Below are 26,396 nucleotides of genomic sequence, written 5' to 3'. Positions count from 1 at the left end.
CCTTACAACCTGAGCTTCAAGAGCCATGTCATTTCAGCCAGAGACAATGAAGCAGGATTGCATCTTTGCCCTTGGGACATCAGATCTGGACGGTCTGGTATGGTCCATGATGCGTCTGCCAGAAAACTTACCAGGGTCAGTATACCACAAAAGCCTGGGCCAATCTAAAGCAATGAGAATCACCAGAATACCTTCCATCTCAATCCTGCAAAGCAGACAAGGATGTTTAAAGCAGAGCATTCACTGCTTCTGTCAGAAGATCCCTGTACCTGGGTACAAAACCTGCCCAGTTATGGTACCTGGAGGCTGGTAGGTCCCCATCCAGCACCCGTGACTCAGGTTAAGGAACATTTCTGGGTGAAGCACCACGCTCCTGGGTCCAGGCACTCACTGCCAGCTGAGGAAATCTGCCTGTAAGTGTCTATGCTTTGAATGTACATGGACGACAAGGCCGAAATATGCAAATCTCACCGGGACAAAATCTGCTCTACCTCATTAGCAACGTAAAACTTCTGGTTCCTTCCCGATGTTCAATGTATGCCAGTGTCATGTAGCTGTGCAACTGAAACCAGATCACATGGCCTTCAAACAGGTTGGTCCAATACTAAAGGGACAGTAAAATCAGCCAAACATTCAGGATGTTTACCAGGAGAGGAGATTCTACTGTCAGGGTGCTCAGGACACCTTCCAAACTCATTTAGCTGGCATCTTTTGTGAAAATATTCCATAAGATGGAAAGAAAAGACATTTCCTGACTCCAGAGCCAGATTCCTGACCCACCAAGGAAGAGATAGCCTGATCTCTGGTGTCAGTCTGTCCAGAGAAGGGACCGATTTGTCCCATGACCTCAGAACGTTGTTTTTTGCAAATATCTGGAGTAAAACTGGGCAAAGGAAACGGCCTTGAAAGAGGCTACAAGACTCTTATGCAGACAAAGAGTCGGATGGCTTCTGGACTGAAGAGTTCCAAGCTGAGACAAGAGAGTCCTAAACTCCTCCTGGGAACGGAACCCTCTAAGCCAAAGTGCTCCAAGCATATGCACTGAAAGGACACACATGCGAGAGATAAGACAGGAATCTTAAAGCAAACTATCACGGAAGAAATTTAACACTGCATCCATCTGCCCCACGTGTTCATCAAGAAAGGGATCAATCACAACAGTGGCTAAATCCTTTTTATGGGATTTTGACCAATCAGACATGATATGGCAAAGTAAAGTAACAGCCAAAATCAAGTGCTAAACAGGACCTGCCAATGAGAACAAAGCTCTGGAAAGGGCTTTCAAAAACTTACTGGTTGGATTCTTGAATCCTCCACCTCTATGGTAGTCCGCGTGTAAAGGCAAAAAGACTGGATCCTTTCTGGAATGACCAACCAATTCATAATGCCACAGAACCACGTGGTTCCACAATTTTCACACATCCAATCCTGTTCTAGGACAATCAGCATCTCCTATGACACATTCTATTTTGGGTAGATTAAGGTGTCTCTGTGCTTCCTCTGAGGATAAATGTTGGGGTATCTTTCTGACACTCATTAGTGTCTTGGATGAGCTGTGAAACATTTTCAACATTACAGAAGGTGTCTACCAGCTAGATATTATAGAACTACTACTACTAGCTAGAGCAGGGTTCTCCAAACATTCTAAAAAAAAAGGTCCGGTTTATTGTCCTTCAGACTCTTGGAGGGCCGGATTTTGGCCAGTGGGACTGGAAATTTTCCTGGTATCATTTTTAGTAAACATCTGTTATTAGTGGGAGGAATAGTGCCCCATTGCTGGGATCATAGGGAGGAATAGTGCTCTATTAGTTGTGTCAGTGGGAGAAATGGTGCTCCATTGTTCGTTTCAGATGGCAGAATAGTGTCTCGTATCAGTGGGAGGTATAGTGCCCCAAGGGCCGGCTAAAGGCAAGCAAAGGGCCACATCTGGCCCTCGGGCCGCAGTTTGGAGACCACTGAGCTAGAGCACGACCTGGATAAATCAGAGCACTTAGTGGGGGTTATTTACGAAAGGCAAATCCACTTGAAATTGCACTTGGAAGTGCAGTCACTGTAAATCTGAGGGGTAGATCTGAAACGAAGGGAAGCTCTGCTGATTTTATTATCCAATCACGTGCAAGCTAAAATGCTGTTTTTTATTTTCCTTGCATGTCCCCCTCAGATCTACAGCAACTGCATTTTCAGTGCGATTTCATGTGCACTTTGCACTTGTAGTGCAAAGTGGATTTGCCTTTAGTAAATAACCCCCAAATGCCGCGTACACACGACCGTTTTTCATAGCGTTCGTAATGGAGATAGCACATTCGTCACGCTGTAACAGACTGAAAAGCACAAAGACTGAAAAGCACGAATCGTCTGTCACCAAACTTTTACTAACACGAAATCAGCAAAAGCAGCCCAAGGGTGGCGCCATCCGAATGGAACTTCCCCTTTATAGTGCCGTTGTACGTCACCGCGCTTTGCTAGAGCATTTTTTTTTCACGATCGTGTGTAGGCAGGCTTGACAAGAATCGGGTTGAAAAAAACATTGTTTTTTCTGGACCATTAAAAATGGTCGTGTGTACGCGGCAAGAGTCTTCTTTATAATGGCACCAAAATATAAGGCTTCGTAGCTGCTATTGTCCTTTGTCTCATCACAAAAGTAGTACTACAGCCTTCAGATTACACACGCCTCTCACCTGCAGTTTATCTGCCTTTGTTCTAGTTTCCAGCAGCTTTTTCTCAGTTGGATTGATCCGTAAACCTTCATCGCACAACTTCAAAGCTTCTAAATAATTCTTTATTTCTATGTAGCATAAAACACCTGAAACACAGCAGAGAAAACAGTCAGTACAAGGGAGAACCTTTTATTGTTGTCTGTGTCCTTATGACTGTCACATCCTGACCACCAGGGTATTGCTGGAAGATGAAGTTCCTGTATTCTTCATATTTTCTTTGATAGAATCCACAGCCGAGTTAGTGACAATGTTACCGGTCCATAACAGTTCCTGTATGGATCTCTCTATATGTGAAGAATACAAGACGCAGGAAGAATACAATGCAGACAACGGAAACACAAAGTTCAGCTTCCAAAAAGGACAAGCATACCCACTGGCTCAAACAATACAGAAAGAGCGCCAGACCAAAACCAGATAAAGTCCAAGATAGAAAAAAAAAATATATATAATATATATAGCAATTAAAATTATTATATAAAACAAGTCAACACATTTCAGGGGAAACGCCACTCCCCCTTCATCAAAGCTGAACACAGGTTAAAACTTGGACGGACCCTGAGAAAACAGTGACTTGAAATGCTTCTGTTGCAGCTCAGCTAACTCTGTTAGTACACACAAGTTTTATCCTGTGTCGAGCCCTGAGGAAGGGAGAGTATGTTGCCCCCGAAACGCTTTACACGATTTAACATTACTTCCGCCGCCCCCCCCCCAACAATTAAAATTATCTTGAACTCTTTCATCTGTCTTTGCTTTCTGTATTTTTACAGTTTGAGCTACTGTACATGGGGGAGGAGCTTCTTGCCGTGACGTCACCCACGTCCTTTCGACTGCTGCTCATTTTTGTATTGCGATCCATTCACTGGCTACCTGTCCCTTGGCGGAACCCCCCCATCTTTGTATCCACTGAGATCAGATTGTGGCCTATGGTGGACTTTTTTGCTTTTACTCTTTGGAATAATAAACAGTCTACACTTAGATCGTGTTTTTACTTTTATTCCACATCTGACCCTACCATCTGATGTCTGTGCACCACGCCGTTGGACTCTGCATCATCACCCTCATGGTGAGAACAAGCTGATTTGACCACTTGTTATGCAAATCTGGTAAGGAAGCACTTCTTTTGTTGGTGGAGGATATATCACTTTCACTTTCAATTGAAGAAGATTTGCTGCATCACTGGGTGTCATCTGTAGTTTCTTATTCATGGACTTTATTGCGCTGCACTTATATTTATTTTTGACTGTACTGTGTCCACCGGGTGAAGCCTTGCTGTGTGTGAGCTGCCTCACCAGAGCTATGGAGCTTGATACAAATTTTCCATCATCTGACTACCTATGCAAGTCTATAGGTTTCCAGCACATCTGAGTATGATGTACAGTGATGAAAATAAGTATTTGAACACCCTGCTATTTTGCAAGTTCTCCCACTTGGAAATCATGGAGGGGTCTGAAATTGTCATCGTAGGTGCATGTCCACTGTGAGAGACATAATCAAAAAAAAAAAAATCCAGAAATCACAATTTATGATTTTTTAACTATTTATTTGTATGATACAGCTGCAAATAAGTATTTGAACACCTGTCTATCAGCTAGAATTCTGACCCTCAAAGACCTGTTAGTCTGCCTTTAAAATGTCCACCTCCACTCCATTTATTATCCTAAATTAGATGCACCTGTTTGAGGTCATTAGCTGCATAAAGACACCTGTCCACCCCATACAATCAGTAAGAATCCAACTACTAACATGGCCAAGACCAAAGAGCTGTCCAAAGACACTAGAGACAAAATTGTACACCTCCACAACGCTGGAAAGGGCTACGGGGAAATTGCCAAGCAGCTTGGTGAAAAAAGGTCCACTGTTGGAGCAATCATTAGAAAATGGAAGAAGCTAAACATGACTGTCAATCTCCCTCGGACTGGGGCTCCATGCAAAATCTCACCTCGTGGGGTCTCAATGATCCTAAGAAAGGTGAGAAATCAGCCCAGGACTACACGGGAGGAGCTGGTCAATGACCTGAAAAGAGCTGGGACCACCGTTTCCAAGGTTACTTTTGGTAATACACTAAGACGTCATGGTTTGAAATCATGCATGGCACGGAAGGTTCCCCTGCTTAAACCAGCACATGTCAAGGCCCGTCTTAAGTTTGCCAATGACCATTTGGATGATCCAGAGGAGTCATGGGAGAAAGTCATGTGGTCAGATGAGACCAAAATAGAACTTTTTGGTCATAATTCCACTAACCGTCTTTGGAGGAAGAAGAATGATGAGTACCATCCCAAGAACACCATCCCTACTGTGAAGCATGGGGGTGGTAGCATCATGCTTTGGGGGTGTTTATCTGCACATGGGACAGGGCGACTGCACTGTATTAAGGAGAGGATGACCGGGGCCATGTATTGCGAGATTTTGGGCAACAACCTCCTTCCCTCAGTTAGAGCTTTGAAGATGGGTCGAGGCTGGGTCTTCCAACATGACAATGACCCGAAGCACACAGCCAGGATAACCAAGGAGTGGCTCTGTAAGAAGCATATCAAGGTTCTGGCGTGGCCTAGCCAGTCTCCAGACCTAAACCCAATAGAGAATCTTTGGAGGGAGCTCAAACTCCGTGTTTCTCAGCGACAGCCCAGAAACCTGACTGATCTAGAGAAGATCTGTGTGGAGGAGTGGGCCAAAATCCCTCCTCCAGTGTGTGCAAACCTGGTGAAAAACTACAAGAAACGTTTGACCTCTGTAATTGCAAACAAAGGCTAATGTACCAAATATTAACATTGATTTTCTCAGGTGTTCAAATACTTATTTGCAGCTGTATCATACAAATAAATAGTTAAAAAAATGTGATTTCTGGATTTTTTTTTTTGATTATGTCTCTCACAGTGGACATGCACCTACGATAACAATTTCAGACCCCTCCATGATTTCCAAGTGGGAGAACTTGCAAAATAGCAGGGTGTTCAAATACTTATTTTCATCACTGTATATCACTGAGTTAGTGAAGAGGAAATCACTTTCAGTGGCACAGGCAACCAAGAAAACCTATTTCAATGGGGTAGAAATGCGTAAACCTTTACAAATTACCACACCTTTGACTTAGTTCTTCAAAAGACAAGGTTATTCTCTATTTTTTTTCACTGATTCTTCGTTTTGATATTATAGTAGACATGGGATATACATAGCAACCAAAACCTCGCAAAAGTCCTAACATTCCCCCATTTCCTCTAAATATAAATATATACAGTAAGGGGGAAAAAGGTATTTGATCCCCTGATGATTTTGTACATTTGCCCACTGACAAAAAAAATGATCAGTTGATAATTTTAATGGTAGATTTTAACAGTGAGAGACAAAATAACAAAAATACATGCGCTTTCTTGGTTTAATGCATCGCCCATGGAGATTTTTAAGTACTGTAGTTTTGCACCATTCAATGAGTGTGTGCAATTTTAAAGTGTGACATGTTTGGTATCTATTTACTTGGAAAACCATCATCTTTTATATTTTACCAAAAAATTGGGTCATCTACAGGCAGTCCCAGAGTTACAAACCGAATAAGGACTGTAGTATTGTTTGCAAGTGGAATGTGTTCGTAAGTCGGGAACACTGCATGCAAGTGTAAATTCCACCTGTGCAGGGATGTGGGATGTTCTGGGCACTTCTGGGGCTTTTCTGGCCATGCAGTACATGAGGTACTGCAGTGTGGAATGTGGCAAGATAGCTGCTCGGAGGTATCCAGGACCAGCGTGGAGCACAAACAGCCAGCATTGAGGCCATTCGTAAATAGGAGTCGTTCGTAAGTCAGGGACTGCCTGTATTGTGTTTTCTTGCATTAAAATTCATTAAAGTGTATTTTCTTCCAAAAAATTGCGTTTGAAAAATTGTTGCGCAAATACCCTGTGACATAAGCAGTGATCGCCATTTTATTCCCCAGGGTTTGGAAGTTCTGAGTAATTTTCAAGCAAAAAAAGCCAGAACTGTCTTGGGTGGCAAGTGGTTAAACAGGAGATTTTCAAAGAGATGATTTCCACAGACCATAACCCCGCAACAGTAGCCTGAGTGCAAAACGTAAATGTGATTTCCTCATGGAAATACAGTGTTTTATAACATGATGATATAAGCTTTATATGTAGGAGATCTGGGGAAAACGGTGTCCTCAGGGCCAGGCTGACACAGAGGTAGCCACCTCGGGCGCTGAAGTGCTGGGGATGCAGTTGAGGCAAAAGCAGAGTATCACCAGTCAAGCATTTGCTGGTAGATTAAAAATACATACTGTGAGATAATATAAAGAATAGAAAAAAAAAATTACCTCGAATTATGGCCTTTAGGTGGTCTGGTTTCTGTTTTCTTGCAGCAACTGCATCATTAAGAGATGAGCGGTAGTTACCTATAACAAAAAGACACTAGCAGCTGATTATGACACATTTCTTTAGGCAGCAGGATAGGTAACACTATCCCTCGAGAAATCTATGAAGATAAAAAAAAATAAGAAATCCACTTTTTCAGACTGCTGGAAAATTGTCTGTTTGTCTCACAGACTGTTGTAGACTTTTTGCCGGACATTCTGAAGTGGGGTGGGAATCACAGTTTTTTATGTGTGTCTTTGTCCCATTGTGTATCTCCTCCTAGGTGTGCATTTCCATTGTTAAATTGAGTTAACGGAGTCACCTATTGTTTCTGTCTGTTGGCCAACTCTTGGAGGTTACTATTAACTTTAGCCCGGTATCTAACCCGTGTGATGTTTTGGGTAAATATTTTGTTATTATAGGTCATATGGTGACTGGCCTACGTATGAAGTGTATAAAAACCTGTATTTCCTTCGGATTTTACCTCAACATCTTGTCTGTGTATGATGTTCAGGATAAAGGACTGGTATTAGCTCTAGGTCTGCTGGAAGTGTTTGTAGGGCAGGAGGCACTGTTTGGCAGAAGCTCCAAGGCTGGGTGCCAGACATTCCATCACAGTTCCCTTTAAACCTTAAAGTGGAGGTTCACCCGGAAATGTTAATTTTTAACATTAGATTCATGCTCATTTTGTCAAGGGGAATCGGGTAGTTTTTTTAAAAACGGAGCCGTACTTACCGTTTTAGAGAGCGATCTTCTCCGCCGCTTCCGGATATGGGCTGCGGGACTGGGCGTTCCTATTTGATTGACAGGCTTCCGACAGGCTTCCGACGGTCGAATCTATCGCGTCACGATTTTCCGAAAGTAGCCGAACGTCGGTGCGCAGGCGCCGTATAGAGCCGCACCGACGTTCGGCTTCTTTCGGCTACTCGTGACGCGATACATGTGACCGTCGGAAGCCTGTCGGAAAACTGTCAATCAAATAGGAACGCCCAGTCCCGAAGACCATACCCGGAAGCAGCGGAGAAGATCGCTCTCTAAAACGGTAAGTACTGCTTCATTTTTAAAAAAAACTACCCGATTCCCCTAGACAAAATGAGCATGAATCTAATGTTAAAAAAAAAAATTTCGGGTGAACTCCCGCTTTAAAATAACCCAGTATTATATTACCTATACTTTGCAAAGGTGCCTAGATGTGGCATTGTGGATTCACATGTTTTTGCAACAAAAACCTGTTTTTAAACTAAAATGTTGAAATAATTAAAATAAAGTTTGTTTGTGCCGATTAGATGGAGTGACCTAGGGAATTTTGCATTGCTCTATAGATTATTCTGCACCCATGCCTCTGTACATTTGCTAGATTAAAAACAATTAGCTTGAATGGTTGCCATTATTCCCCATCAGTGCCACAGACAGCAATAACGTCATAGAAATCATATACCCTCTAAAACATAATATTTTTTTGAATTTCCATTTGGTGTCCAGCCAGACGTTTTAGATTACATAATCCTTTACCCTACCTAAATGAAACTGTGCTGCCGCCCTGTTGGTGTACAGGACGGCATTCAGCTCCTGGTCTTTGCTGTTTTTCTTGATGCCCTCTGTATATGCCTCAATGGCTTTCTTGTAATTCTTCTCCTTAAAATAGTCATTGCCTTCTTCTTTGCAGGAGCTGGCCAGTTCTGTTGCAGAAACACAGACAGCGAGTATGAAGAGGAATATGAACGCTCAGCTAAAAAAATGACTTGTAAATACAATCTAAATTACAATTCATGACATAGGTAAAGGTTTCAGAAAAATAACATTTGTGCCATATAGTCATGCACAAAGCAATTCTATTTTATATTCATTGTTATAATGCATAATAGGTAAATACAAAGATATACAGTATATCAATATCATATACTTCTATGTGTACTGAGTAATATAGGAGCGCTCAAGTCAAAAATGGACTGCTCCCCTATAAATACTTTTAAGAACAGCCCTCTTGGTGCAACCATCTTACTGATTCTCCACTATTTCAGAGATTATCCACAGCGATAGTCACATTCTGCATGAGGCAGAAGCACCGATTGGCTGTTGTCTGGAAGGGTTGTGTTCGGTATCAAGCAGAGGTATTGATTGGCTGATACCTGCTGATTACCCTCTAGCCATTGGATAGGATGGATCCTGTGTGAGGCAAAAGCACCGATTGGCTTCGGATGGCTCTTTCCTCACCATTGACAGGCTGCCTCTGTCTAAGCAGCCAGTCTTTGCCTCTAACCAAGTGGGTCAAAAAAGTACACAAGAGCTTTTATTATAGGTTAGAAGCAAGGGAGATGAGGCTTAAGGCCTGCTTTAATAAAACTTTGATAGATGTACATTATTTCTATTAATTTCTCAGAAAGGTGCCTGTACTGTGGGTTAAAAATTAAAACCTATCCACCTCTTTCTTTAGTGGTAATTATCAGTGTTTCTATTTATACATTCATCTAATGCAAGTCTTGATATGCCTCAAGTTGCATATACTTTCTTTTCTATATATTTACAGCAAACCTTCCCCCTGAAGATGACCATAAAGGTTGAAACGCGTCGGGGATTCGTCATGCTATAACATTTTCTGTATAACTGTTAACATTGGTGTTTTCACCCTGCACTATTGAACATCATGTTGCATGATATAGCCAGTATCCTTTGTTTTTTAATCATAACATGTTATCATTATCATATTAATAAATAACTATGTATTTCATCTTGTACTGTTTACCTGATTACATTGCTGTTCAAAGCCCCACGGGGGGAAATTTCCCATTTTTCAAAAATTAAAACCGGCAAGATAATCAGTAAAGGATTTTATTGCTGACGGACTCTCATGTTGAGCTGGCTCAGCGGCAGAGCAGACCTATGAAGTATCGCATATATGGGGGTTATTTACTAAAGGCAAATCCACGTTGCACTACAAGTGCAAACTAGAAGTGCAAAGTGCACTTGAAATTGCACTTGGAAGTGCAGTCGCTGTAGATCTGAGGGGGACATGCAAGGAAAATAAAACAGCATTTAGCTTGCACATAATTGGATGATAAAATCAGCAGAGCTTCCTCTCATTTCAGATCTACCCCTCAGATTTACAGCGATTGCACTTCCAAGTGCACTTTGTATTGCAAAGTGGATTTGCCTTTCGTAAATAACCCCCATAGTGTTGTGCTTGCCCTGCAACTAGAAATCCATAAAGCAGCCAGAAAATTGGCAACCTCCAGACCTGGGTGCCACCCTTGGCTTGGCCATGCTGACAAGGTCCCCTAACTACTTCAGTTCCGGAAGGTTTTACCCCATTCACGCAAGGCCATTTTTTCCATTTAGCACTGTGCTACTTTAATTGGTAATTGTGCAGTCATGCAAAGCTGTACCCAAATTAGATTTATATTGTTTTTCTCACACAAATAGAGTTTTCTTTTGGTCGAATTTGATCACCACTGGGTTTTTTTTTTTTGCTATAAGACAAATTGAAAAAAAAAAATCTACTTACCTGCTAAAAAAAAAAAAACATATCCAATTAAAAATCTTAATTTTTTTTAATATTTGAAAGAAAAAAATAATAATTTCGTCACATATTTTGGCAAAAAAGGAATTCTGGTACATGTCTTTGGTAAAAAAAAAAAAAAAAAAAAATCCCAATAATTATATATTGTTTGGTTTGTGTGAAAGTTATAGCATTTACAAACTATGGTATATACAATGCTGTGAAAAACTATTTGCCCCCTTTATGATTCTTTTATTTTTTGCATATTTGTCACACTTAAATGACTCAACAAACAAATATTATTACACAAAGATAACCCGAGTAAATACGAAATAGCTGCACATCCAAAGTTTCCAAAAGTGCTTTTTATTGCACATGACTAACACCTGGTGCCTTGGTGTAATTTGACCGTCTTCAATAAAAGGCACTTTTGGAAACTTTGGATGTGCAGCCATTTCTTCTTTTTCTCAAGTTTTTACGGAGGCGGGCCGGGGCTAGCACTCCTACTTGGTTCCAATCAAAGTACTGCACACACCTGGAGCAGCAGATTCCTCTTCTCTACATAAACAGTTATGCAGGGAGGTGAGGAGGTAGGGCTGCACGATTCTGGTCAAAATGAGAATCACGATTCTTTTGCTTAGACAAAAGATCACGATTCTCAAAAAAAAAAAAAAAATTAATAAATAAACCTGTGATTTATCTGAAAATATGAATATATAAAAAAAGAGACCAGTGATATGTCTATAATGTTAAAGATCATATAACTCCTATGAAAAAAGCAGAATCAAACTTTGATTCAGATTTTTTCATAGGAGTTATATGGTCTTTAACATTATAGACATATCACTGGTCTCTTTTTTTATAGATCAGAAGCAGTACTGCCAGCAACCATTGGGTGGCGCATGGATACACACAGTTGTACGGAACTGTGAGAAGGTTTAATACATCTGAAGCAGTACCGCCGGCAACCACTGGGTGGCGCATGGATACAAACTACTGTTGTGAGAGAAGCTCAGGCATCTATCAAGCGGCGCAGGCTGCTGACGTCGGTTTCGATATCGGCGGCATTTGCGTTCCACGCTGGTTACGTGGAACCAGCCGTGAACACAGAAGAATCGCGGGTCATCCCACGGGGAGATCGCGGGCGGGGAGAATCGAGATCGCGATTCTCTCCGCGATTAATCGTGCAGCTCTATGAGGAGGGTAAGAGCTGGGCCAGCACAGACAGTAATTAGACTCTCCCAGAAGAGGAGAGGGTTATGATGAACAAGGAGGAAGGGGACTTTGCTAAGGAACCGACTAGTTCATTTGCCTGCAAGTTCAGAGGCACATTGCAAGTTAACCACTTAAGGACCGCCTAACGCCGATATACGTCGGCAGAATGGCACGGCTGGGCACAATCAAGTACCTGTACGTGATTGTTAAATGCCCAGTCGTCCCGGTCCGAAGCTCTGCGGCCGCGGGACTCGATCACCGCTGGAGTCCTGCGATCGGTCCCCTGAGCTGAAGAACGGGGAGAGCTGTGTGTAAACACAGCTTCCCCGTTCTTCACTGTGGCGCCGTCATCGATCGTGTGTTCCCCAATATAGGGACACACAATCAATGACGTCAGACCTATAGCCACACCCCCCTACAGTTAGGAACACAGATGAGGTCACACTTAACCCCTTCAGCGCCCCCTTGTGGTTAACTACCAAATTGCAATTGTCATTTTCACAGTAAACAATGCATTTTTAATGCATTTTTTGCTGTGAAAATGACAATGGTCCCAAAAATTGGTCAAAATTGTCCGATGTGTCCGCCATAATGTCGCAGTCACGAAAAAAAAAATTGCTGATCGCCGCCATTAATAGTAAAAAAAAAAAAAAAAAAATAATAATAAAAATGCAATTAAACTATCCCCTATTTTGTAAACGCTATAAATTTTGCGCAAACCAATCGATAAACGCTTATTGAGATTTTTTTTACCAAAAATAGGTAGAAGAATACGCATCGGCCTAAACTGAGGAAAAAAATAGTTTTTTTCCTCAGATATTTTTGGGGGATATTTATTATAGAAACAAGTAAAAGATATTGCATTTTCTTTCAAAATTTACGCTCTATTTTTGTTTATAGCGCAAAAAATTAAAACCGCAGAGGTGATCAAATACCACCAAAAGAAAGCTCTATTTGTGGGGAAAAAAGGACGCCAATTTTGTTTGGGAGCCACGTCACACGAACGCGCAATTGTCAGTTAAAGCGACGTAATGCCGAATTCGCAAAAAGAGGTCTGGTCCTTTACCTGCATTTTGATCCGGGTCTTAAGTGGTTAAGGAAGATCTCCTGGTATTAATATTTTAGGCAGGGTTACATTGTTCCAACTTGGACCAATGTAACAATCTATATACCATACCTGGCTGACGCCCCTGGAAGCTGAAAAATCACTAAAATAGAAAAGTGACCTTAATGCCTCACCTCGTCCAATCTGGGAGCGCATTGCATTCATTCAGAAACTGCAAAGCATACTCTGAATGACACCTGTGCTGAGCAGTTGACTTCCTGTGTTCAGAATGGAGCAGGGCAGCCACTCGGCGAGGGCCCTGCAAGCAAGTGGCGAATACTGGAGTAGCGGTGTCCATTTCAGTGATTTCCAGCTTCCAGGGGCATCGGCCAGCTACAATATATACATAGTTACATTAGTCCAAGCTAGACCAAGGTAACTACCGTATTTGCCGGCGTATAAGACAACTGGGCGTATAAGACGACCCCCTAACTTTCCAGCTAAAATGTTGGTTTTGGGATATACTCACCATATAAGACCTCACTGTGCCATTACATGCATCACTGTGCCCAATTACATGCATCACTGTGCCCAATTACATGCCTAACTGTGCCCCACTACATGCCTAACTGTGCCCCACTACATGCCTAACTGTGCCCCACTACATGCCTAACTGTGCTCCACTACATGCCTAACTACATGCCTAACTGTGCCCCACTACATGCCTAACTGTGCCCCACTACATGCCTAACTGTGCCCCACTACATGCCTCACTGTGCCCAATTACATGCCTCACTGTGCCCAATTACATGCCTCACTGTGTCACTGCTTACCTTATCCGTGACATGCAGACCGCGGCCGTCTATTTTTCAAAAGCCGCGCCTCCTCTTTCTGCTGTTCCGTGATAGGCAGAACACTCAGCTTCCCAGGAGACACTGTGTTCAGTGTTCCGCCTATCACGGATGCCCTCTCGTCCTCGGTCTCGGACGAGAGGGCATCCGTGATAGGCGGAACACTAAACACAGTGTCTCCTGGGAAGCTGAGTGTTCTGCCTATCACGGAACAACAGAAAGAGGAGGCGCGGCTTTTAAAAAATGGACGGCCGCGGTTTGCATGTCACAGCTAAGGTAAGCATATTAGGTTACCGGCGTATAAGACGACCCCCGACTCTTAAGAAGAATTTCAGGGGTTAAAAAGTCATCTTATACGCCGGAAAAAACGGAATGTATAAAATTTCAATATTTGGTATTATTCTTTAACAATAAAAAAAAATCATTTAAGAAAGGGAAACTGCTGCAACTAAGCATTTAAAATACTTCAGCTTTCTGTCTGATTACATGCAATCTAAGTTGGTGGCAGGCTGTCTTTGATATAAATGCCTTTTAGTAGCTTTTTAAAAAATGTAAATACTACCTTCAGGATCATCAGTCAAAATTGACTGCAGACAAGCCAGCTCCGGGATGTTCTCTGCTTTGACTTCATCAGGAGCTTTCTTCATGAACATGGGAACCTTATCAAATTCCTTCAAGGAATGCAAAAAACACTCATGAATCCACAATAAGCACCTACTTACCATTACAGAATAGTTCATTATTAGATCGTAAGCTCTTCTGAGCAGGGCCCTCTTAATCCTCTTGTATTTTATTATAACTGTATTGTCTCCCTTTTATATTGTAAAGCGCGGTGTAAACTGTTGGCGCTATATAAATCCTGTATAATATTAATAATTATGTATGTAATGACCTCTCTAGGTTTAGGTGTACCTATATACAGAACAAAATTGATATTGTTCAGTGGAAATAGCAGTCCTCTTGTGCAAAGGTCAGCAATCTACAGTAACCAATCAGATTTCAATAAGCCATAATCATCAAAATTAACATTAAGAAATGCTTCAATTATATCCCTCTGTGTAAAATATATGAGTTTCACTTTTTTAATTGAATTACTGAAATAAATTAACTTTCTGATAATATTCACATTTTTTGAGATTCAACTGTATATTATATATTAAGTAAAAAATAAATGAAGATTTCTCATTGGTTTCTATCATTTAGTACACCTCTTTATCAAAGAAAACCCTGAATCTTACCTCCTCCCATCGTTCTTCATTAAAGGCCCCCTTGTATTTGTGTTTGCCAAATTTTTCCATAAACTGGTCCATGGTTTCATCTTCCTCTTCTGGCTTAGGATCCATGGCAGCAACTAAACACATAAGCAGGATAATGCTGAAGGTCCATATTGCGCTACAATGTACATCCTCTCACTGAAGTGTCCTCTACTAGGCAAGGTTAAGCCTGGAATTTGTAGTAAAACTGTTAAGGTGACCATATACAATATGATCTGATTGTACAATCCCTTTGAGATCTACCATCAACCACGTAGTGCCAGTCTGATTTCACACACGTTCAATAAATTGTTTAGGTTTGTCCCCATATTACATAGCTTTGGTAAGTCTAAGGGCTCATTTACACTTGCTTCGGCTTCAAAAAGGCTTTGTTAAAGCTCTCTGAATGTAGTCAAAGCTTCTGTCACTAAATAAAATGGTTAGCCTACAGTCCTGTTTACACTTGCTTTTACTTTGCTTCAAAAATTATACCCCATGTAGCTTCAGTGGTGCTTCGAGGTGTCTTCAAAGCCTCCATAGAAGTCTATGGCAAAGCTTGCTTGAAGCCCCAACGAAGTTCCACCAAAGCCCCACTGAAAGCTCCACCACCAAAGCCCCGAAACAAAGCACCACCGACAAAACCCCCAATCAAAGCTCCACCACCAAAGCCCCCAATCAAAGCTCCACCCCCAAAACCCCCAATCAAAGCTCCACCAAAGCCCCCAATCAAAGCTCCACCACCAAAACCCCCCAATTAAAACTCCACCACCAAAGCCCCACCACCAAAGCCCCCAATCAAAGCTCCACCACCAAAGCCCCCAATCAAAGCTCCACCCCCAAAACCCCCAATCAAAGCTCCACCAAAGCCCCCAATCAAAGCTCCACCACCAAAACCCCCCAATTAAAACTCCACCACCAAAGCCCCACCACCAAAGCCCCCAATCAAAGCTCCACCACCAAAGCCCCCAATCAAAGCTCCACCACCAAAGCCCCCAATCAAAGCTCCACCAAAGCCCCCAATCAAAGCTCCACCAAAGCCCCCAATCAAAGCTCCACCAAAGCCCCCAATCAAAGCTCTACCAAAGCCCCGAATCAAAGCTCCACCAAAGCCCCCAATCAAAGCTCCACCAAAGCCCCCAATCAAAGCTTCACCAAAGCCCCATGGAAGCACCAAGCAAAAGCAGGTGTACACTGACTGTAAGCTAACCATTTTATCTAGTGACAGGAGCTTTAACTTGCGTTCAGATGGTTTTTAGCAAAGCATGTCCGATGCCATGTTTTAAAGCAAGTGTAAACTAGCCCTAAAGGAGATTATACAATCAGATTGTATAGTGTATGGCCAGCTTTAGGTGATAATGAAACGTGTACCTTGTACCTGTAGTACAGAGGCACTATACCTAGCTCTTAGGAGGCCAGCAATGGCAGCACCCATGTTTCTCTATGACAAGTCCAAACTCCAGGCAAAGCTTTATACTTTATTACAGAGTAAGGATGAGCTCAGGCGTGTTCGCAACCGCACTTGCAGAGCCCGCCAGGAAGTTGGCACTGTACAGCGCTAATCACAGGCAGCGAGACATTTCCTGATCTCTGCAGCCACGGATCGGGAAAAGGTCTCACTTTTTGTGATAAGCGCTCCGCAGTGCCGACTTCCTCACGGGCTCTGCACGTGCAGCTGCGAACACGCCTGAGCTCATCCTTATTACAGAGCAAGGGGAAGCTAGAACCCGTCAGCTTTTTGTTGTCGTCTGTTCCCATGTCACATATTTCCTTCACTGATAAAAGAAGAAGGTGTCACCGGGGCAGGAAGTGAGGGGAAATTTCTCTAGTGGGTTCCAGAAAGCAGTAAAAACCTGACGGAGTTTCTAACCTTTCCCACGCTATCCCAAACTAGAAAAAATAAAGCTTTGGCTATAGATACACTTTAAACTTTCCCTATGACTGTAGCTAGGCTTTAAAACTGTCATGTCATGCAAAGCTGGCAATAGCTGATGAAATTTATAAAACAGTTGCTACAGATCTTAAAATTGGCAGATTTATATCTGTCCGATAAATGTACCAATACAGTGTGAGGACCTGTCTAACCGATCAGAATTATAGACATACCAACTAAAACCTGTGTTTGGTCAAACTGCAAGCTGAAGCCCTTAACCGCTGCACAGCCTGGAGGCCAGTAAGTTGTGAGTCCTGGCTGGGACTTGTAGTCCCACACTCTTCAGACACAGCTGGCCTATACATGTAAACAAACTGAAACAGCTGACACCTGTAAGTGCAATCCCCTGATTGGAGCAGTGACTCCTCGTTGGGACTTGTAGTCCTTCACTCTTCAGACACAGCTGGCCTATACATGTAAACAATAGCTGACACGTGAGGGTGTAATCCCCTGATCTAGGTAGTGAGTCTCCAGCCACAGACATGGCCTATATATGCAAACAAACAGCTCAAACCTGTAGGTGTGATCCCCTGATCTAAGTGCTGAGTCCTGGTTGGGACTTGTAGTCCTTCACTCTTCAGCCACAGCTGGCCTATACATATAAAACACACAGGTGACACCTGTAGGTATAATTTCTTGATCTAAGCAGTGAGTCCTGGCTCTAAACACAACTAGCCTAAAGATATAAACAATAGCAGACACGTGTGGATGTAATCCCCTGATCTAAGCAGAGAGTGTTAGCTGGGACTTGTAGTGGGTACTGGCTGGGACTTGTAGTGGGTACTGGCTGGGACTTGTAGTGGGTACTGGCTGGGACTTGTAGTGGGTACTGGCTGGGACTTGTAGTGGGTACTGGCTGGGAATTGTAGTCCCACACTCTTCAGACACAGACATGGCCTACGTATGTAAACAATAGCTGACAAGTGTGGATGTAATCCCCTGATCTAGGTAGTGAGTGCTGGCTGTGACTTGTAGTCCCACACTCCCCAGACACAACTAGCCTACACATGTAAACAGCAGAGATCTGCAGATGTAATCCCCTGCTGTGAGTAGGGAGTGCTGGCTGGGACTTGTAGTCCCACACTCTCCAGTCAAAGCAAACCTATACATGTAAACACCCAGCAGATCCCGGTAGGTGTAATCCCTGCTCACAGACACAGAGTCCCCGTACACAAAGAGTCCCCGTACACAAAGCGTACCTGTACCAGCTCCCCTGTCACACTCTTCTCCACTTCCGGTTCTTGATCCTCCTTTCTCCATGTGCTTCCGGTAGTGCAGCTCACTTTGTCTTCCCCCACCATGTGTCAGGTGTGAGCTTCCGGGTTGTGTTACCCTTGGCAGTGCTGTTCTGGGAGGACAGAGTAGAGTGTATGGTGAGTGTGGCAGTGCTGGGGGGGGAGAGCTGTATACAGGGACGGACTGTGCTCTACCGGCTGCGTTCTGTTCATTAGAGGGACTTCCTCTCACATCCAGTCATTTGTCTTCTCCCAGTTTCAGAATGAAGGAGATCTGATGGGTGGCTGGCAGCTTCTCTTCTCCTCCAGTTATTTATAAAGCTTTATTCCTGCTTAGTTTTGGACAGAGTGGGGGAGATAGAACCCGTGTTAGGTCTGTGTCCCCAATTGGGAGATTCCCCCCACTTCCTGCAAGGAGAAAAAGCAATAGGAAATCAGTGGGGACGTAGACTGCAGATAAACGCTTCTTTTTCAGGGATAACCTCTTTAAAATGGTATTAACCTCAAAAGCAAACATTTATTATATTGCAGCTTACCAGTTGTTAGATGTGATGGCTGCATTCGTTTCCTTTTTTAGACTTTCTTTTCTTTTCATCTCCATCCAGCCAGCAAGTCTGTTTTTTTCACAGCACAAACTCTCCAGCAGAATGTACCAGTTTATATGGATGAGACCAATCACTTAACACTGACAGGGGTTCTTACAATGACCAGCTTTTATTTAACCTCTTGCCAACTGAATAACGCTGGAGCAGGCTTTTGTGCGCAGGACCACATACTAGATGCGTGATCCGGAACTTCAAGGTGGGGGGGGGCGTGAGTGCATGCTGTCGGCGACCCGCCTCTGCTGTGATTAGACACAGCAGATGCCAATCAGTGGGTCGGCCAATGGATAACAGCCAGCACCCACTGATCCGGAAGACACACAGGACAGAACTCTGCCTATGTAAACAAGGCAGAGTTCTGTTGTCAGTGGGGAAATTATGGATTTACTTTCCCTGCAAAACAGGAAAAGAAAATGTATTGTTTCCCTTAATAAAAGCAGCACATAGTTTACACCAAAACACTGGATAGATACACATTTAGGGGCAGATCCACAAGAAGAATTACGCCGGCGTATCTCTTGATACGCCGCGTAATTTCAAATTTTGCGTGTCGTATCTTTGTTTTGTATCTACAAAACAAGATACGACGGCATCTCGGATGGATCCAACAGGCATACGTCTTTGTACGCTGTCGGACCTTAGGTGCAATTTTTCGGCAGCCGCTAGGTGGCGTTTCCGTTGAATTCCGCGTCGAGTATGCAAATTAGCTAGTTACCGCGAACGTACGTACGTCGGCGCATTTTTTTACGTAGTTTGCGTTCGGCTTTTTCCGGCGTATAGTTAAACTTGTTATTATGAGGCGTACTCAATGTTAAGTATGGGCGTCGTTCCCGCCTCGCATTTTGAATTTTTTACGTCATTTGCGTAAGTCGTTCGCGAATAGGGATTTGCGTCGAATGACGTCACTCGTCGTAAACATTGGCTTGTTCCAGTTTCATTTCGAACATGCGCACTGGGATACCCCCACGGACGGCGCATGCGCAGTTAAAAAAAAATGTCGTTTACGTCGGGTCACGACGTATTTACATAAAACAGCCCCCCATCACAGAGATTTGAATGCCGCGCCATTACGCCGCCAAAGATACACTACGCCGCCGTAACTTAAGGCGCAAATTCTTTGAGGATTAAAAAAAAAAAGATAAGTTACAGCGGCATAGTGTATCTTAGATACGCTACGCCCGGCAGAATAATGCGCCGTTGTACGTGGATCTACCCCTTAATTCTTTCCCAGACAGTGTCATTAGTACAGTGACGGTGCATAATTTTAGCACTGATCACTGTATTAGAGTCCCTTCACACTGTGGCGTTGTGCGCGTCAGCGGTAAAGCTCCGCTATTTTTAGAGTCGCTTTTCAGCCACTAGGGGGGGTCCTTTTAACCACTTGGGCACATATACCCCCTTCCTGCCCAGGTGAAATTTCAGCTTCCGGCACTGCGTCGCTTTAACTGACAATTGCGCGGTCGTGCGACGTGGCTCCCAAACAAAATTGGCGTCCTTTTCTTCCCACAAATAGAGTTTTCTTTTGGTGGTATTTGATCACCTCTGCGGGTTTTTTTTTTTGCGCTATAAACCAAGAAAGAGCGACAATTTAAAAAAAATAAATAATATTTTTTACTTGTTGCTATAATAAATAGCCCAATTAAAAAAAAAATTCTCAGTCTAGGCCGATACGTTTTCTACATATTTTTGGTAAAAAAAAAAATCGCAATAAGCAACTGGTTTGCGCAAAAGTTATAGCGCCTACAAAATAGGGGACAGAATTATTATTTTTTATTATAAATTTGTTTACTGGTAATGGCGGCGATCTGCGATTTTTATTGCGACTGCGACATTATCGCGGACACATCAGACACTTTTGACACATTTTTGGCACCATTCACATTTATACTGCGATCAGTGCTATAAAAATGCACTAATTACTGTATAAATGTGACTGGCATTGAAGGGGTTAACACTAGGGGGTGAGGAAGGGGTTAAATGTGTACCCTGCATAGTGTTACTAACTGTGGGGGGAGGGGGGTGACTTGGGGAGGTGACCGATCTGTGTCCCTATGTACAAGGGGCACAGATCGGTCTCCTCTCTCCCTGACAGGACGTTTACACACACAGATCCACGTCCTTGTCTCTGTAACCGCCGATCGGCACGCGCATCGGCATCTCTGTGATGTGGCGGGCACGCGCGCGCGCGCCCCCCAGTGGCCAGGAGGAGCGGAGGCCGTAAAAAGGCGGCGTGTCAGAGATTTAGAGCCACCCTGGTTAACCCCTACTAGCGGCCGAAAAAGGGTTAAAAGCAGCACTGCAGCAGCGCTTTGCCGGCTCTTCAGCACTGCTGCCCATTGATTTCAATAGGCAGGGGCGCAGTAGGAGCGGTGTGTACACCGCTCCTACAGTGCCTCAAAGATGCACTGTAGCCTGAGTGTGAAAGGGGTCTAAGTGTCACTGGTTCCCAAAAAGTGTCAGAATGTCTGCCACAATGTCGCAGTCCCGCTATTGGTTGCTAAACATGGCTATCACTAGTAAAAAAAAAAAAAAATCCAGTACACATAGTTTGTAGACGATATACGCCTTTGCTATACGCTTTTGCGCAAACCAGTTAATATACGCTTATTGAGACTTTTCTTTAACAAAAATATGTAGCGGAATACATACTGGCCTAAATTTATGAAGAAATTCGTTTTTTTTTTTAATTGGATATGTTTTATAGCAGAAATATATATATATATATATATATATATATATATATATATATATATATATATATATATATTATATTTTACTTAAAAAAAAAATGTATTTAACTTTTTTGTTTATAGTGCAAAAATTAAAACCCGCAGAGGTGATCAAATGCCACCAAAAGAAAGCTCTAATTGTTGGAAAAATTGACACAAATTTTATTTGGGCACAGCGTCCCATGACCGCACAATTGTCAGTTACCCTATGTGTTTTTAGTGCGTTTTGTTATGTTTGTGATGCTAATTTTTTTTAATGTGTTTTGCGATTTTATTTTTTTTCGTTTAAACACTGTATATAGCTGGTTGGTAAGGAGCGGGCAGGGAAGCCCCGCTGACAGCTGAGCAAGCGCCCCCCCGAACCATACCAGGCCACATTCCCTCAACATGGGGGCAAAGTGCTTTGGGGCGTGGGGCACTGCTGATGGGTACATGGGCCTCTGCCCCACAACCCTGGCCGGTAGTTGTGTGGTCTGCGGACAGGGTGCTTATCAGAATCTGGAAGCCCCCTTTAAGAAAGAGGGCCCCCAGAATAGATTCCACCACCCCCCCCCCCCACATGTGAATGAGTATGAGTATACCCCTACCCGTTCACCCCAAAAAAGCAGTGAAGTGTTAAAAAACAAGAAACGGTTTCTGACACGTCCTCTATTAAAAATAAAAAATGTCCCATGTCGTAGCTCCAACGTTTATTTCTCCGGTACTGATGTCTTCTTCCTCTGGTAGATTCTGCTGCCTCCGGTGCAGTCCTCTCCCCCTCAGCCGCCACTTACTCACTAAAAATAAAGACAAACAATCTTCTTCTAACGCTGTCTTACGGCCTGTACACACAATCCGAAAATTCAGACAAAAAATTCCGCTTTTGACACGATCGCGCGATAATCGGATCGTTGGTACAGAGCTTTTAAGAGTCAATCACGACAGTTCATCCAATATTATTCGACAAGCACAAAAATGTTCCCTGTACGATGCCTGATCATACGATTTTCGTTTCGTCATTTGGCATGTCATATTTTTTGGGGGCAGGGGGGGTGTACCCACTTTTTAGTGGGACTTCCTGTCCCACTTCCTACTTGGTTTTTTTCGGCCACCTAGGTGACTCCTCCTCTCACCCTAGGTGGCGAAAATTAATCAGAACCCCCAAACATTATATATTTTTTTCCAGCAGACACCCTAGGGAATAAAATGGCGGTCATTGCAACTTTTTTTCTCGCACGGTATTTGCGCAATAATTTTTCAAACGCCTTTTTTTGGGGAAAAAAAAACGGTTTTAATGAATTAAAAAATAACAAAACAGTAAAGTTAGCCCAATTTTTTTGTACAATGTGAAAGAGGATGTTACGCCGAGTAAATAGATACCTAACATGTCACGCTTTAAAACTGCGCACACTCATGGAATGGCGCCAAACTTCTGTACTTAAAAATCTCCATAGGTAACGCTTTAATTTTTTTACAGGTTACTATTTTCAAGTTTTAGAGGAGGTATAGTGCTAGAATTGTTGCTCTAACGCACGCAACGATACCTCACATGTGGGGTTTGAACGGCGTTTACATATCAATAAGACCCCACATCTCTCCTGCAAGCATGAAATCGATGAAAAAAAATCACTGATCACATGCCGACAGCCGCGATTGTGGCTTTGTTTACTTCCGGGTACCGTGCGTGACATCATAACGTCGTGCCCAGGCCTCCGACGGTCATAGAGATGACTGGTGACCATCTGGTCACCAGTCATCTCTATGCCTTCCAGCAGCGCCGACCGATTCGCTCTCCGGGCCCCCGATGGCACGGGAGAGCCCAGAGAAGCGGCGGGAGGGGGGGGACGTCCCCTCCCGCTGCCTCTAAGAACGATCAAGCGGTGGAACCGACGCTTTGATCATTCTTATGGTGCAGAGAATCGGCGGCTGAAGACGGCGATATCTGAATGATGCCTGTAGCTGCAGGCATCATTCAGATATCACCGCACAAAGCCGAGGACGTCCCAGGGACGTCCTCGGTGGTCAAGAGGTTAAGGAAAATATGGAATGGGCCTTTCAAGGTGCAATAGAACACAAAATATATATAAACATTTTTTTTTTTATTATTACAAAAAAATAGAAATTCATAATTAAATATAATATTCATCTACAGCATAACATGCAGTTTTAGATATGCATACAGACAAGTTTCTATTGACATGTTTCGCCATTATAAATTGGCTTCTTCGGGAGTCTGTCAAGCACTACTAAAACAAGAGAAAATAATAATATAAACAAATACAGAAAATATTTTAATATACAATAAATCAGGGATCGACAAAATCCGGGCGCCTGATCGCAAATTGCGACAAGAAATTGTGACCTGGCGCCCAGGGAAGCTAAGGCCTGCAGAAGGCCGCAAAGCCGCGGCATCAATTACCGGCCGTGGGGAAAAAATACACTTTTTTATAAAAATAAGACAATAGTAGTTAGCCCAATTTTTTTTATATTGTGAAAGATAATGTTACGCCGAGTAAATTGATACCCAACATGTCACGCTTCAAAATTGCGTCCGCTCGTGGAATGGCGACAAACTTTTACCCTTTAAAATCTCCATAGGCAACGTTTAAAAAATTCTACAGGTTGCATGTTTTGAGTTACAGAGGAGGTCTAGGGCTAAAATGATTGCTCTTGCTCTAATGATCGCGGCGATACCTCACGTGTGTGGTTTGAAATACCGGTTACATATGCGGGCGCTACTCACGTATGCTTCTGCGCACGAGCTTGGCTGGACGGGGTGCGTTTTTTGGCTCCTAACTTTTTTTAGCTGACTTCTAGATTCCAAGCAAATTTGTCAAACGACCGCCATTTTATTCTCTAGGGTGTTAGAATAAAAAAAATATATAATGTTGGGGGGTTCTAATTGGAGGGAAGGAGATGGCAGTGAAAACACAGGGAAAGCTCAATTAACATGGCTGGTTTACTTGTCATGCCAACGGCCACCACAAGATGGCGCCAGATCACAGAAGGAAGCATAGGCCTACAGAAGGAAGCATAGGCCTGCAGAAGGCCACAAAGCCGCAGCCTCAATTACCAACCCGCACAGTGGGGGAGGTGGGGGCGCACGGAGACACAGGATGGGGTATCCTGTGTCTCTGTGCGCCCCCACCTCCTGCGGCGCGATCGCGTCAGGCCGCACCGGCCGGTAATTGAGGCCGCGGCCTTCTGCAGGCCTATGCTTCCTTCCCCCGGGTGACAGGTCACTAATTCTAGTCGCAATTGTGATCGGGAGCCTGGATTTTGTCGAACCCTGGTCTAAACTATGAAAAAGAATCCAAAAGTTTTGAATACCTGTAGATACAGATGGAGAGGCCTAAAAGATTAATTAAGGGAGACACCATCAGAGATGGACTCATGGGTGCCTATGACTTACAGATGACAGGTATTATTTAAAATTTCTACCTGTGATATCAGTGTCAGTATATGTATTTTGGCTGTGTGTTTAGCACCTGGAGTCCACTTTTAAAATCTTAGGTGTAAACTTATGGATTGTATACTGTGCTGAGAACTTACAACACGAAATGTTATGCTTGTCTTTCACAGGGAGCCCCACAATGGTGAGACTGTTGAGAATATCGTTGCCCCACCTTGTGGCCAGTAGATATCATTACCACAATGCAGGCCAAAGAAGTCGCCGCTTAGTCTCTAAGATTTATAATCCAGCAAACCTCTGGAAAGAAAGTCCTTCAGAACTGCAGCAAAAATCCAACGAGCCGACCAGCAGGAGTCAAAGACTCATGGCCAAAGCAGGCTTAATACAGCCCTCTAGCCCTGGCTGTTTCCATTACATGCCATACACTGTACGGGCCATGGAGAAGCTAATTCGCCTTGTCGATCATGCCATGCAGGAGATTGGAGGACAGAAGATGGACATGACTACTCTTTGCTCCGCCACGCTTTGGAAACAAAGCGGACGCTGGGATTTAGTTGGAAAGGAACTGTTCTGTCTGATGGACAGACACAACCAGGAATACTGCTTGGGGCCAACACATGAAGAGTCTGTTACCCACCTTGTTGCCACAGAAGGGGGTATTACCCAAAAACAGCTTCCCCTGCTGCTCTACCAGATCACACGGAAATTCAGAGATGAGAAGAGGCCATGCTTTGGCTTGCTGCGCGGCAGGGAGTTTTACATGAAGGACATGTATACGTTTGACATGACCGAGGAAGCTGCCTACCAAACGTACAGCAACGTGTGCAAGGCCTACTCCAAACTTTTCCACACTCTTGGCCTGAAGTATGTCAAAGTCCAGGCAGATACGGGAAACATTGGTGGGAAAACTTCACATGAATACCACTTACCTGCTAGGATTGGTGAAGACAGATTAATGGTGTGTGGGAGTTGTGACTTTGCGGCCAATGTGGAGACCTTAAAAGACGAGGAGGAGAACTGTCCGGCATGTTCAGGAAAACTGGTGGAGAGCAAAGGCATTGAGATAGGGCACACGTTCTATCTGGGAACCAAGTACTCCCTTGTGTTTAATGCAGTCTGTTATGATTCACAGGGCAAATCCACCATTGCTGAAATGGGATGCTATGGCATTGGCATATCAAGACTTTTGGCAGCATCTATAGAAGTCCTTTCCACCGAGGAGGATATTCACTGGCCGGGTTTAATTGCCCCATACCAGATCTGTCTTATTCCCCCTAAAAAGGGAAGCAAAGAGATCGCAGCATTACCAGTAGCAGAGGAACTCTATGATGCCATATGTGCGGTCCATCATTTGAGAGATGAGGTCGTTCTAGATGATCGGGACCATTTGACTATAGGAAAAAGACTGAGGGAAGCCCATATAATGGGCTATCCATATATAATCATAGCGGGCAAAAAGGCTTTGGACAGTTTACCGCAGTTTGAAGTGCATAATCACAAAACTGGGGAGGTCCAGTTCCTCTCTAAGGAAGGCGTGCTAAGCTTTGTGCAAGAAATCCAGGTGGTCTAAATAAAGGTTTTTCTTTGGGACTAGA

General features: G+C 43.4%; 2 protein-coding genes across 2 annotated transcripts in view; one reads left to right on the top strand and one right to left on the bottom strand.

Moving 5' to 3' along the window:
* Positions 1-18,194, bottom strand: part of TTC4 (tetratricopeptide repeat domain 4) — a 25,330-nt gene extending 7,136 nt beyond the window's left edge. Inside the window, exons 1-6 of the mRNA XM_040360414.1 lie at positions 18,044-18,194; positions 14,900-15,012; positions 14,224-14,332; positions 8,572-8,733; positions 7,018-7,095; positions 2,679-2,803 (exon numbers count right to left, since the gene is read on the bottom strand). Of these exons, the coding sequence (XP_040216348.1) occupies positions 2,679-2,803; positions 7,018-7,095; positions 8,572-8,733; positions 14,224-14,332; positions 14,900-15,012; positions 18,044-18,104 (648 nt within the window). The 5' untranslated portion in view covers positions 18,105-18,194. The remainder of the gene's footprint in view (positions 1-2,678; positions 2,804-7,017; positions 7,096-8,571; positions 8,734-14,223; positions 14,333-14,899; positions 15,013-18,043) is intronic.
* On the top strand, positions 18,114-26,396 carry PARS2 (prolyl-tRNA synthetase 2, mitochondrial). Its single transcript, XM_040360413.1, has 2 exons — positions 18,114-18,217; positions 24,972-26,396. Exon 2 carries the CDS (start codon positions 24,983-24,985, stop codon positions 26,369-26,371), a length of 1,389 nt encoding a protein of 462 aa, XP_040216347.1. The 5' UTR covers positions 18,114-18,217; positions 24,972-24,982; the 3' UTR covers positions 26,372-26,396.

This window comes from Rana temporaria, chromosome 7 (assembly GCF_905171775.1).
Source record: "Rana temporaria chromosome 7, aRanTem1.1, whole genome shotgun sequence".
Classification (NCBI taxonomy): Eukaryota; Metazoa; Chordata; class Amphibia; order Anura; family Ranidae; genus Rana; species Rana temporaria.
The sequence above is the reverse complement of the archived record's forward strand: the minus strand, read 5'-3'. Positions and strand labels throughout refer to the sequence as shown.